This window comes from Eurytemora carolleeae, unplaced genomic scaffold, assembly GCF_000591075.1.
Source record: "Eurytemora carolleeae unplaced genomic scaffold, Eaff_2.0 scaffold624, whole genome shotgun sequence".
Taxonomy (NCBI): domain Eukaryota; kingdom Metazoa; phylum Arthropoda; class Copepoda; order Calanoida; family Temoridae; genus Eurytemora; species Eurytemora carolleeae.
Genome location: NW_019396553.1, coordinates 125,486 through 139,312, shown reverse-complemented (window position 1 = coordinate 139,312; position 13,827 = coordinate 125,486). Strand labels below are relative to the sequence as shown.

At 32.6% G+C, this 13,827-nt stretch overlaps 3 protein-coding genes across 8 annotated transcripts in view; all 3 read right to left on the bottom strand.

Moving 5' to 3' along the window:
* Window positions 1-1,220, bottom strand: part of LOC111705386 (protein lin-37 homolog) — a 4,537-nt gene extending 3,317 nt beyond the window's left edge. For both annotated transcript variants that reach the window (XM_023477915.1, XM_023477916.1), the window contains exons 1-2: window positions 1,035-1,220; window positions 572-686 (exon numbers count right to left, since the gene is read on the bottom strand). In XM_023477915.1, the coding sequence (XP_023333683.1) occupies window positions 572-686; window positions 1,035-1,143 (224 nt within the window). In that variant the 5' untranslated portion in view covers window positions 1,144-1,220. The remainder of the gene's footprint in view (window positions 1-571; window positions 687-1,034) is intronic.
* Window positions 1,176-4,386, bottom strand: LOC111705376 (RNA exonuclease 4). The gene is made up of 4 exons (XM_023477892.1): window positions 4,349-4,386; window positions 3,157-3,401; window positions 2,277-2,627; window positions 1,176-1,414 (listed from the first exon to the last, which is right to left on the bottom strand). Exons 1-4 carry the CDS (start codon window positions 4,384-4,386, stop codon window positions 1,176-1,178), a joined length of 873 nt encoding a protein of 290 aa, XP_023333660.1.
* A 2,236-nt stretch (window positions 4,387-6,622) lies between these two features.
* LOC111705379 (serine/threonine-protein kinase PLK2) overlaps window positions 6,623-13,827 on the bottom strand; it is a 29,394-nt gene continuing 22,189 nt past the window's right edge. For 3 of the 5 annotated variants that reach the window (XM_023477896.1, XM_023477897.1, XM_023477898.1), the window contains exons 20-26: window positions 13,565-13,649; window positions 13,176-13,250; window positions 11,976-12,037; window positions 11,311-11,383; window positions 8,869-8,925; window positions 8,560-8,670; window positions 6,623-7,183 (exon numbers count right to left, since the gene is read on the bottom strand). In XM_023477896.1, coding sequence (XP_023333664.1) covers window positions 8,560-8,670; window positions 8,869-8,925; window positions 11,311-11,383; window positions 11,976-12,037; window positions 13,176-13,250; window positions 13,565-13,649 — 463 coding nt within the window. In that variant the 3' untranslated portion in view covers window positions 6,623-7,183. Of the gene's footprint in view, window positions 7,184-8,559; window positions 8,671-8,868; window positions 8,926-8,966; window positions 9,042-9,092; window positions 9,162-11,310; window positions 11,384-11,975; window positions 12,038-13,175; window positions 13,251-13,564; window positions 13,650-13,827 lie in introns of those variants that run through there. The other 2 variants (XM_023477899.1, XM_023477900.1) reach the window with 2 other exon arrangements.

The window sequence follows — 13,827 nt, the reverse complement described above, 5'->3', positions numbered from 1 at the left end:
TAAACAACAAGGGGAGAAGTAAAGGGACTGGTGGTATAATATTATATGTAGTTACGCCTGCAAATAAACAACAAGGGGAGAAGTAAAGGGACTGGTGGCATAATATTATATGTAGTTACGCCTGCTAATAAACAAGAAGGGGAGAAGTAAAGGAACTGGTGGTATAATATTATATGTAGTTACGCCTGCTAATAAACAAGAAGGGGAGAAGTAAAGGGACTGGTGGCATAATATTATATATAGTTACGCCTGCAAATAAACAAGAAGGGAGAAGTAAAGGGACTGGTGGCATAATATTGATTTGATCCTACATTTAAGGAGTAGCTTGCCCTTTTCACAACGTTACCATTTATATCTCTGTTTGAGATTTAAGTTTAACTCAGTAGAATTTGTAGTAACACTTTTCTTCCACAAAAAAACTAACACCACATTTTTAAAATCAAATGAACAACTTTGGTTTAGATAAGAAAGTAAGATTTGTATTCTAAGATAAAAAAACACGACTATTGCTAAGAAGACAGAAATATTATTACAATTTAATTCATCAATTTTATTTTAACCAGTTACTTACCTTATTCCTTTATTTGTACTCTTTGTTGGACTTCCGTTTATTTTCGTAGGACTAGGAGATACTTCTGGTTCTTCCTTCTTCTCATCACGTGATCTTATTGCGTCATGCAATGCTCCTAAATCAATCTATTAGTTAATCAATTAATCTTAATAAATATAACTTTTATTTGGTGCTCTTTTAACCATTTTTTGTGGATTTTTCAAAATCCAGTTTTTAAAGGCAATTTTTTAATTTTGACCATCCAAAGACCATCCAAAAAATATTTGGGCCTGGTCGGTTCAACCGTTTTGACGTTTAACGGTTACAAACAAAGAAATATAGAGAGAGAAGAAGCACCACTAAGGGGAAAACCAAAACGTTCGAATTCCACCCCCGGCCCCAACAAAAATCTTAATCTCTCTAGGAAAACCTGAAAACTTAATGAAATTTGTTTGATAAAGAGGGAAAGCGGAGTAAATCTAACCTGACAATAGGTCCCTGGCTGCCCCAGTTATTTGACTACCCGGAGAAGGATGAGACTGAGTAAGCCGGGCCCGTTTCACCGGCGAGCTAACCGGGGACAAATTGGACATAATTCTGAAAAATTTAATAAAAAATAGCGTTATTAATCTGAATCACTGTCGACATATTTTCTGGTCCCGGAGGAAGAAAGATCCTTCTGAATACTCGACAAAATTGAAGGTTTATTGTTTAATTCGTTTTTAGGTTTCTTCTTCCCATGGAAGCTTCCCTTGTGCTTCTCACGGATAGCGCTCTCCCATTCAGTTCTAACCATAGTGTAAAGGCGTACAGCGGCCTGGGCGTCCTGTACAGAACTGTGCTCACCCGTCTGTACCTTCACACCTAAATTGTACAGGATTACATATTTTGTGATCCACAACACTCTGATGCGGATCCGAATCCTGGATCCACCCTGAAAAAAAGGATCCGGATCCAGGTCGTGAACATTTCAAGATTTACTAAATTTTTGAACAAATGAAAAATTTTCTTACAAAATATGCTCGCTTTTTTATGCTAAAACTTGGTGAAACATTTAGTGATCACAAAGTTAATTTAAAAATCACTTATTAGTACGTGAAGGTTTCTAGCCGGTTTTGGTTGGTTGGTTGGTTGGATCTGGATCCGCGGATCAGCATATTTTTGAAAATCCGGATTCTGAGAATTAAAGTTTAAACTATGGAGAGGAGAAATACGGGATGTTTTCGTTCTATTATGAAGAATTAAGATAGTTCAGACACCATTTATATGGTGAACTAAATGATTTTGAACAAGGTTTGGGTTTCCTGAGAAAAACGGACAGGCCGGACCGTGAGCATTCATCGTTTACTATACTTTGGTTGTTGGCAATTGAAATAGTTCCTAATCTGTTCTTATACGTCACAATAGAAAGTAAACAAAGTATTCTACTTTAAGTAGAATTTGTGAAACTCTGCACAAAAGCAATACTTTCAGTTGAGACGTGCAGAGGTGTATATTTTCTCAAAAATCCCGCTCTGCTTGTTGAAAATCTTTTCCCCCCCAGAAGTTATGTATGTTTGAACGAGCGCATTTTTAAAAGGTTTTATTCTCCGAATTGGAAAAAATAAATGATTACTAGGGGGAAATCAATGAATTTTTTGGTAAAAAGTATCAAAAAAGGATGTCAACTTATTATTTGTTCTTCATGTCATCAAAGGTATTTATTAAAAATTTGCACTTTATTTACCTATGAACATTTCACTAAGTCTCTTGAGAGCCGGAGTTTTCCCATTAAATCTAGCTCTGAAGGGCTTATACTTGGAAGTATCTCTGATCAGCTTCCTTGGATGATCCAGGTAAAGAACTTTGAGATCATGATGGATCGCGTGTCCAACTAGAATACGATCCTTGAGGATCTCCGCCACCTTGATCTGCACCGATTTGAAATCAGGTGCATTTTTTAAATCTTGCGGTCGTATTCCACTGACATGTGTTCGGAAGTCAGTTACGCGCTCAGTTGCCGCGACATATGTGTCGTAAACTAAGTTTCCAAAATGGTTGACAATACTGACCCTCGCCAGGATACTGTCCTCCCCATCTAAATACACCACAAATTAAAGAATTTGTATTTGTTTCAATCGTTCAAAAAAATTAATTTGTTCGTTCTCAAGATTATCGTTTATTTTCCATCTATTTCGTTCGTTTCCTCACTGAATAATCGTTTATTAAAATCATTCGTTCAGTAGAATTGTTCGTTCAAATTTTTATTTAAAAATTTAAAAATGGTTTGTTCAGTAAAACAGAAGATAAAAAAAAAGTTTGTTCCAAAAATCATTTGTTCCGAAAAAAAAACGATGCTTTTTCCAGATCTTTTGGAATATTCGCTTGTTTTTTTAAGTTCGTTCGAACGATTTTAAATCATTTGTATTTTTTTTTCGTTCGTTTTCATGAAAAAGTTCATTTGTTCTGAAAACTTATTCAAAAAATCGATTCCCATTGCTAATAGGGACACGTTTTCTATTTCATAACTTTTTCATGAAAAAAAACCAAGGTATGAGATTGAGCTAGATCCGGCTCAGTTTATTTCAATAAAATGCATTTGATCCTAAGTGCTGAATAAAGATTACCTTTTCCAATCCCCACCATTTCACAATCCATTCCGACAATCTTCGTTAAACCACTGAAACTATTCTCTTTCACAAGATATTTCTCCGGATTGGATGTTTCTCCGGTCTCTCCTCTAAGCTGAACCCGTCCCTCCAGGAGAACATCGTCCACGTCATCGAACCAGATCTCAGCGCCTTCCTCAACCTTAGGTTTAGGTTTATATCGAGGTTTGTAAGGTTTACCACTCGCGGGTTTATCAGCCTCACTTAACATTTAAATCTTAAATAATTAGAAAAAAAGATAATTAAGTAAGTCAATAAAAATCGTTAAAATTGTAATCATTATCTTAATTTTTGTACCTTTAACCAAAGAAACCCACAAAATACTACAAAGTGTAACGAAACGGGCCATTTAGGTGCCTTCAATCTTCATGTCTCTTAATTCGCATCATTAACAAGACTTGTATTTAGAATTTATTCAACGTGGTGAGGATGGCCAACCACAACAATTCCTAGTCCGAGCCATATTCTCCTCACGTCCGAGCCACCTCGAAATCCTCGTCCTATCAAAAATGATCTTTTTATTTGTCCAATTATTCAATATGAGATTAATTTTTGAAAATCTGGCTTCGTTGGACGCTTAAAAAAATATTTTTAAAAGAACGATGATTTCAAGGTTGTTAAGGACGAGAAAATGAGGAGAATGTGGCTCGGGCTGGGATTTGTTGTGGTTGGCCTTCCTCATCTTGATCAACGCCCACTTCTACCGTTTTATTTGTTTTTCAGGGGTGTATATAATTCCATATTTTTTATTCTTTTCCCCACCCCCCCTCTCTAAATTTTTTTGAATTCCTTCCCCAAACTCGACAACTCAAAAGACATAAAGATTAAACTCTTCTTAGATTTATTTTAGTATGATTTAAAATAAAGAAACAAGTGTTTTAATGACAATTAAAAAGTTACTCTAATTTTCAACTAACTCACGATATTAGTGATTCTAATTAGTATTTCCTATGTTCTTTTGATTGACTGATAAAAGAAATTATTGATCTTCATCATCTACCTGCCTGCAGGCACGAAAAATCACCGTCTATTCAACATTGATAAATGATAATTACACACTGTAGTGATGACTCATACACAACATAATGTTGTAACATGTTTTCAAACATCCACAATTATTCTCTTAACAACAATTGTGACAATACTTTACCTTCTTTTTCCATTCACCTTACTCTCCCATCCTCTCATCTTTCACTTCCCATTCCATTCCCTTCTCCTTCCCTTCTTCTTCCCTTCTTCTTCCCTTCTTCTTCCCTTCTTCTTCTCTTCCCCTTTCCTTCCCCTTCCCCTTCCCCTTCCCCTTCCCCTTCCTCCCCTTCCTCCCCTTCCCCTTCCCCTTCCCGTCTTTTGTGACCTTTAATTTCTGGGGGGAAATGGAATTATATACACCCCAGTTTTTTTTTTCTTAATAATCATATCACAACCATGCAAATAATGGCTAAGATGAAATTAAAATTTTAAGATTTAAATTCCTAATGTTAACTGTTTTAACTAAATTTTTCCAATTGGAAGATACATTCTCTTTCGACAAATCTTTCAATTTCGGAGCGACTGAAATAAGAAGTTATGAACTAAAGGGTTAATGTAAACGTAATTTCAATTCACCAATCAAAAAGAAACCCCTTAAAGCTCTTAAAGCTTATTAATTTGAATGGAACTGTCGGTATAATCTCTAATTACCTTTAATATTTAAACCTTCATCTGATCAACAATGTTAAATATATCGTCGTTTTTTATACTAATAAGTGCCTAATTCTGAAGATTTTTTTTATTAAAAAGTGCCCAATTCTAAAAATTTTATATATTTAATAAGTGCCTAATTCTAAAAATTTTTGATATTTAATAAGTCCCTTATTCTAATTTTTTTTATATTTTATAAGTACCTAATTCTAAAATTTTTTTACATTAAATGTGTTTAATTCTAAAGATTTTCTCTAATTTCTTGTGATCGAGTAGAAATTCACAAACCACTTAAAAAAAGAGGCCATAATTGAATTGTTAGATTTCTAAAGATATTTAATGGATATCACGTATATTCTGGATAAAATAGAGCTTTAAGGGGTTCCTTTTTGATTAAAAAATCTTAAGAATTAGGCACTTATATAATATAAAAAAAAATTTAGAATAAGGCACTTATTAAATATCAAAAATCTTTAGAATTAGGCACTTATTAAATATATAAAATTTTTAGAATTGGGCACTTTTTAATATAAAAAATCTTCAGAATTAGGCACTTATTGGTATAAAAAAACGGCTCCAGTACAAAAGGTAGAATTACAAAAGGTAGAACGATCATAAGGTAGAACGACAAAAGGTAGAACGATCAAAAGGTAGAACAAACAAAAGGTAGAATGTTCAAAAGGTAGAATTACAAAATGTAGAACGTTCAAAAGGTAGAATTTTCCAAATTAAATTTTTTTTTTAAATGTCAAAAAAAGTCAAAAGATAATGTTTCTTATTTATTAGGACTAATTTTTATTTTACAAACGTACATGATTTAAATCCATGCCAATAATTTTGGCAAGCTGTTTCATATATTGCATACAAGATTGTTAGCATGATCGTGCTTTGGTTCATTCTGAAGAAGGTTGGTAGAGGGGCGTGAAATAGCCCGCCCCTGGTATCCCTTCTTGAACTTCTGGCATCGCCAGAACTCTGTTCCATTCTTAATTTTCTCAAAATTATATTCATATTTCTGGTCGTCAATCAATGTTCTTTTCTTCTTTTGATTCACCCCATAGTTGACCAACCTCTCCATGCTGAATTCAACCGAGAAATGCAGTTTTGTGAAATTTTTTTTTAAAAATTCGCGGATTTTCCTGTAAAAATTTAGAAAAATTTCTTCCTTCTCAAAAATAAAAAATTCTACCTTTTGAACGTTCTACCTTTTGTAATTCTACCTTTTAAACGTTCTACCTTATGTTTATTCTACCTTTTGATCGTTCTACCTTTTGATTGTTCTACCTTTTGTCATCTACCTTTTGTAATTCTACCTTTTGTACGATATATTTAACATTGTTGATCAGATGAAGGTTTAAATATAAAAGGTAATTTGAGATTATAACGACAGTTCCATTAAAATACAACAATTATAAATTATGATAAACTAATATAACCTTTAAAACTAGAATTTTTAACGTACCATTTGTAATTTGTACAATTTCTCCTTTTGGCTTCTTTTTTCCTCGAAACTTTTTACGTTTTTTGACATTTTTGGAATCGGTGGAGGGTTTTAAGATTTCGGGAGTTTCTGTAGTTTCAGATGTTTTTTTCTTTTTCCTAAAGGGGGACATCTAAAAAAATAATCTATTAAACGTATTGATAATTTCATTTTTACATTTAAAAAAATAAATTCGTGTCAGAAAATTGATAACACGTGATAAAATTGATGAAAATTGTTGAAAACAAAAGCAATGTGATCTAACCTCCAAGTTTTGAACAGTTACAGTGCGCCAGAATACCGCGTAACTATTTCACTGCGTCAGCTTCGTATGTCTATTTTACGCAAATGTATAATTGACTCTGAAATACAAATTGATGCGTTAAAATCCCCAAAATAATTAACAATAAAAAATATAGAACAAAAGTATTGCTCACATTCATCAAAAATGGATTCGCTGCAGAGTGAAAACCTTGATAATATGAATAGGACGACAATTACATATTGTAATCACATTTCTACATTATTTATTTGAAGATCAAAGTAAATACTTATTTACAAGAGATCATATTTTTCATGGGGACCTTCAGTTATTATTTAACCCCCTCTGAAAGTTAGTCCAACTTTCAAAATTTACTTTACGCTCTGCGCAATTAAACTTTTAAAAACTATACTCTCTGCTGAAATATAAACATTTTTAGTAAATAGTTAGGGAAATAAACTGGTATACATGATTCAACAGAACTATTAAAAAAAATAACAATGTGGAAAATTTCTCATATTTGTGTAAAAGTGAACTTCTCACTCCTAAGCTCCTCTGAACACCTGAAACAAACCTCATATAAAATTTTGTTTACCCAATTAGCAAGATGTTAGATCTGTATAATCTTTGTACCTTCAGATCTGTATAATATCTTTAACTAACCTACTGGTAAGCTGGATGTCAGATCTGTATAGTCTCTGTAACTAACCTATTGGTTAGCGTGATGTCAGAACTGTATGATCTCTGAAACTAACCTTCTAGTCAGCTTTATGTTAGATCTGTATTATCTCTGAAACTAACCTACACGTTAGCTTTATGTTAGCGCTGTATAATCTCTTAAACTAACCTACATGTTAGCTTTATGTTTGATCTGTATAATCTCTTAAACTAACCTACACGTTAGCTTTAAGCTCAATCTGTATAATCTCTTAAACTAACCTACACGTTAGCTTTATGCTAGATCTGTATAATCTCTGTAACTTACCTACTGGTTAGCTAGATGTCAGATCTGTAAAAGCTCTGAAACCAACCTACTGGTTAGCTAGATGTTAAGTTTCTATTATCTCTTAAAATAATCTATTGGTTATCTAGATGTTAGGTTTCTATTATCTCTTAAAATAACCTATTGGTTAACTAGATGTTAAGTTTCTATTATCTCTTAAACTAACCAATTGGTTAACTAGATGTTAGGTTTCTATTATCTCTTAAACTAACCTATTGGTTAACTAGATGTTAGGTTTCTATAATCTCTTAAACTAACCTACTGGTTAACAAGACGAAAGGTTTCTATAATCTCTTAAACTAACCTACTGGTTAACTAGACGTTAGGTTTCTATAAGCTCTTAAACTAACCTATTGGTTAACTAGACGAAAGGTTTCTATAATCTCTTAAACTAACCTACTGGTTAACAAGACGAAAGGTTTCTATAATCTCTTAAACTAAACTACTGGTTAACTAGACGTTAGGTTTCTATAAGCTCTTAAACTAACCTATTGGTTAACTAGATGTTAGGTATCTATAATCTCTTAAACTAACCAATTGGTTAGCTAGATGTTAGGTTTCTATAATCTTTTAAACTAACCTATTGGTTAGCTAGATGTTAGGTTTCTCTAATCTCTCAAACTAACCTATTGGTTAACTAGATGTTAGGTTTCTATAATCTCTTAAACTAACCTGCTGGTTAGCTAGATATCAGATCTGTAAAAGCTGTTAAACTAACCATCTGGTCTGATTGTATGATCTCTGAAACTAACCTTCTAGTCAGCTTTCTGTTAGATCTGTAAAATCTTATAAACTAACCTACACGTTAGCTTTAAGCTCGATCTGTATAATCTCTGTAACTTACCTACTGGTTAGCTAGATGTCAGATCTGTAAAAGCTCTGAAACTAACCTACTGGTTAACTAGATGTTAGATTTCTATAATCTCTTAAACTAACCTATTGGTTAGCTAGATGTCTGATCTCTGGGAGGGTCAGGGTTAACCAGCTGTAGAGGGTTTCCGGGCAACCTTCGGTCAGTAGTGTAGAGAGTGAATGGGTCATGACACTCTGCACCCAAGGTGAAAAACATTTAGAGCCACCAAACCATATATTATGGTCAGATTTGAAAAGAAGAAAAAAAAAACAATGTTTGATAATAAAGATTTTTTTGAAAACCAGGTCTTGGTTCTTTGTTAAATTGAAACTGGTTTTTTTATTTCGCGAAAAGAAACTTCATTTAAATTTTTTTTAGGAATTTCCACCTTCCTTGTTTTTATCCAACAATGTAACATACAACTCCACTCCAGTCTCAAATATGATCAGCTAAAGAATTACAGATAATATTTGAGATATGATCAACTTAAGAATTACAGATAAGATTAGTCACAAATATGATCAACTAAAGAATAACAGATAAGATCAGTCTCAAATATGATCAGCTAAAGAATAACAGATAAGATCAGTCTCAAATATGATCAACTAAAAAATTACAGATAAGATCAGTCTTAAATATGATCAACTAAAGAATTACAGATAAGATCAGTCTCAAATATGATCAACTAAAGAATTACAGATAAGATCAGTCTCGAATATGATCAACTAAAGAATTACAGATAAGATCAATCTTGAATATGATCAACTAAAGAATTACATATAAGATCAGTCTCGAATATGATCAACTAAAAAATTAAAGTAAATATCAATTTCATAAGCAACATTAATCTTATTTATTGTTCAAAGGGCTGTAAGCGTAATTTCAAGTGACCCTCCATGCAAAGATTGCAATGCCCGATTTACAACGTACCACCATTGAAACCTTAATCTGATAAAAAATGTGGAAGATTCCGTCACTCTTCTGACTAGAAAAGTTTTTATTTCTGTGAGTTTCTCCATTGTTACATATGAAACAAGAAATTAAAAAGTAACAACAAATATACAGTTTAAAGAAACAATTAACATTAATGTCTAATTCATGCTTATCCAGGACAAATATTTCAAGCTGGTACTGTTGTAAATCGGGTATTGCCATCTTTGCATTAAGGGTCACTTGAAATTACTTATTATTATTCAAGTCTTTATTGGGTCTAGGCGATACAATTAATAATACATATTATTATGGTCAGAGATTATCGCATAGTTATTCATTTACTCGTATTTAAGATAAGATATAACGAGTGTTACACAATGAAAAATTCAATAAAACCAAAAAAATTAAAAATTGAAATTACGTTTATAGGCCCATAAAAGATCATTTATCATATATGACATGAGAAATAGCTGTGAACACTTAACAGTATATAGCGAAAACAACAGTTCTTATAATCCAGATAAAAAACTTTAAATAAAAATATCAAAATTAATAAATTTGTTAAATTAAAAAGAACAAAATATATGCCAGAGGTAAAAAAAAAATGTACAATGAGGAATTTAAAACCAAAAAAATCAGTAATAACCTTAATAATCACAAAAAGTGCCCTGAGATTCTCTTTTTAATTGTTTTAAAATTATATACGCAGAATATGAGGGGAGAGGGGGGTGGGGGTTTGGGCATCATGATTAAAATCATGAAATGACAGCGACCTCATTGTACCAATGAAGCTCATAAAAATCAGTACAATTTTATTTTTATTTTAATATTGTAAATTTATTCGACACAGTGGAAATATATATATAAAAACAGTCAATATATAAAACAATAATTATTATACATCAATAATCTCATGGTTTAAACGAGGTATTTAGATAAGTAGGTTTTTGAGTGCTATGTCAACAAAGTAATTTTGGGATTTTGTTAAAAGCTAAGACACCTAGTGGTAGAAATATGAACTACGACTGAGACAGAGACAGCTGCTACAGTACTATAGCATAAGAAGCGAGTGAAGGGCGCCCGAGAGGGGAATGGATTAGACTCGCACGTCTACGCGAATACCGAATAATTTTTTCTTTCATACTCTCTCTTTATGAAAACTTGCTTCTAAATAGCGGAGGAGTGGTGTGATGGGTTAAGGATGGATTATGAGTTTGAAAAAGGTTGGTTTTTAGTGTTGATCCAATCTGGATACTAATGTTAAGTATTTTGCAACCCCTGACAGATTCATGTTTCAAAACCTACCTGTTATCTAAAGGGACTGTCAACTGGAAGGGGANTGTTACAAAGACTTACTTTGCCCCTCCTGATACGAAGACTTTTAGTGATGTCTTATTTCCATACTTCATATTCAAAATGACTTTATATAGATAAAAAATTTAGCCTGGTCTTGCAATGATCCTATAATGTCACTTTTTGAGATCCGTTTAAATGAAAAAAAGGGATAACTCCAAAACTTAAAGCCAGACCGAGGCTTCAAGGGCAGCATTGTGAATCAGACAGTTGATACACGACACCCCTATAATCAGGGAGAGTCACTTTAAATCATGTTTATATTGAAGTGCTTAATCAGGATCCATTTCATTTTGATCCGGATCCAGCTCCAGATCAAGGTTATGAACATTTCATTGATATTTACTGATTTGTTTTAAACAGAAGAATTTTCAAAATATTTTTCTTCCTTTTTCACTTATTTTTTTGCTTAATCTTGATTAACCATTCAGAAAAAAGGAAATCTTTATAATCTCTATTTTTTAACAGTTCAGACCTGAGGTCGTATTCAGAGAGCCAAAATGATGCGGATCCTGATCCTAAGCACTGATAAAAACAAAATATTCTACCTTACAATGTGCCTCTAGATGATTGACCTGCACTGTATTATTGCTCAGTTCCATGGACACTGCTCCTCTCCGTCTACAAACAAGAATTTATAAGTGTTATGCCAGTGATAATACCAGTATGTCTCTCATGGATAAATTTTGAAGAATGGAACATCAAATACCATGTTTTTCATACTTAGGACTGTAGGCGTAATTTTAAGTGATTCCATGCAAAGATAGCAATGCCTGATTTACAATGGTACCTTTGAAACCTTAATCAGCTCTGATCTGTAAATTTTTCCACAAATCTGATTACGGTCCAGTTGTAAATCGGGCATTGCCATCTTGCATCTTGGTGGGTCACTAGAAATTACGCTTACAGTCCCTAAACACATAAAAATCATTTAATTTCCCCAATTTTATAACTACTGATAAATTCAGTATTAAAAATTAAGAACAAATTCTTGGGCTAGTTATACAGTCTGAAGACTTTTCTAGTCCGCAAACTAGTGTCTGTCATTGTAAATATTTATTACATATATCACTACTTTTATCCTTTGACCTTTAATTTATACATATATTGTTAATATTTAACCTCTGAACTAGTTTAAATTATTCATTATTATTATTCTTATTATTATTATAACATGCAATTTGACGATATAGATAATTTGCAATAATATTACCTGCTCCACTTCTTCAGATGAGGTACCAGAGATTTCTGGTTAGTGCTCAGACCTGTCATTCCCTTTAATTCATGAAAACAAATATTTAAGGGACTAGACATGTAATTAAAGAGACTGAGACTGTTGTCCAAGAACCCTCAACTATTTAAGGGACTAGACATGTAATTAAAGACTGAGACTGTTGATGTGTTGTTCAAGAACCCTCAACTATTTAAGGAACTGGACATGTAATTAAAGAGACTGAGACTGTTGATGTGTTGTCCAAGAACTCTCACCTATTTATGGAACTAGACATGTAAGTAAAGACAACTGAGACTGTTGATGTGTTGTCCAAGAACCCTCAACTATTTAAGGGACTAGACATGTAATTAAAGAGACCGAGACTATTGATGTGTTGTCCAAGAAACCTCAACTATTTAAGGAACTAGACATGTAATTAAAGAGACTGAGACTGTTGATGTGTTGTCCAAGAACCCTCAACTATTTAAGGGACTAGACATGTAATTAAAGAGACCGAGACTGTTGATGTGTTGTCCAAGAACCCTCAACTATTTAAGGAACTAGACATGTAATTAAAGAGACTGAGACTGTTGATGTGTTGTCCAAGACCCCTCACCTATCGTGACAAAATGATAATGGTAACCTTTCAAACACATTTTATTGTTTTTCTACCCAAAAATCGTTAATTTTCAATAGTTGTTGTTTCAATCATAAAGGAATTAGACATATCAAATGAACAATGAGCAAATAAATGGATAATGTGCAGTGTTCTTGACAATCAAACCAAATAAAACAGACTCTCATGTATGTCCTACTCCAGCCCACCGACCCCACAGTAACAATAATAAATCAGTGCTGGTGAAAGCTTCAAAAGGATTTGTTTTTCTTAATTTTGTTCTTCAGTAAATTATTTTATCAATGAAGAATTATTAATGAAAGAGTTATTTTTTTTTTCTCATCAAACAGTAGCCAGCAAATATCAATTTCAGTACCTGATAATTCATTGGTATATACACTGACCATTCTTTTTTATGTAGTATTTTAGTACCAGATACTGTATTGAGATATATAATAGACACTGTATTATATCACTATTTCCGTAGATCTTGTATTGATATAAATGCTGACCACAGTACTACAAAAGACGTCCGACATTTTGCAAATTACCTATCTCAGCCCCTGAGATGTGATAAGATCTACCTGCAAAGGTTTCCCTGAATCATGAAGATTATCTTCCATATAGTTGATAACACTCTTCAGTATTCCAACCCGCATCTAAATAATAAGAAATTAGTTTTTTAGACATCGAGAACTGATAATTAACAATTGTGGTTTCTCTAGAATCCACTTTTTTTAAAATGAATTGTCAGTTGTCAATTGAAAATACAATAACAGTAAGTTCAATCGAAGCCAGGCTTTCCTAAAGTTCACACCTTTAACACTAGCTATGCATGTCCTGTAAGGACCAGGGTAAAAAAGAAGAATACATGTATAAAAAATGTTGCTTAATATTGCTAAATGAAAAAATGTAAATTAACTATTCCCAATTTGTGAAAATAAATGACAGTCCCTCTAATGTATTGTATTACCTTGAGATCATATCCATATTGAATTGGTCCTTCCAGTGAGAACAAGAAATTCTTTCCCTTCATGTCAATGAACTCAACTTCTTTTCTAAACAACTTTAATGTTGAACCATTTCGCATTAAATGATTTATGGCATATATTTGGCTAAGAAATATTGACCCTTTCTTAAAAATCATTTCAAAATATCTTTTTCTCTTAATTTTACTATTTTTATTTAATTTTCATGATAATTGTCAAAGATCACAGGTGTCTAAATAATGGATCA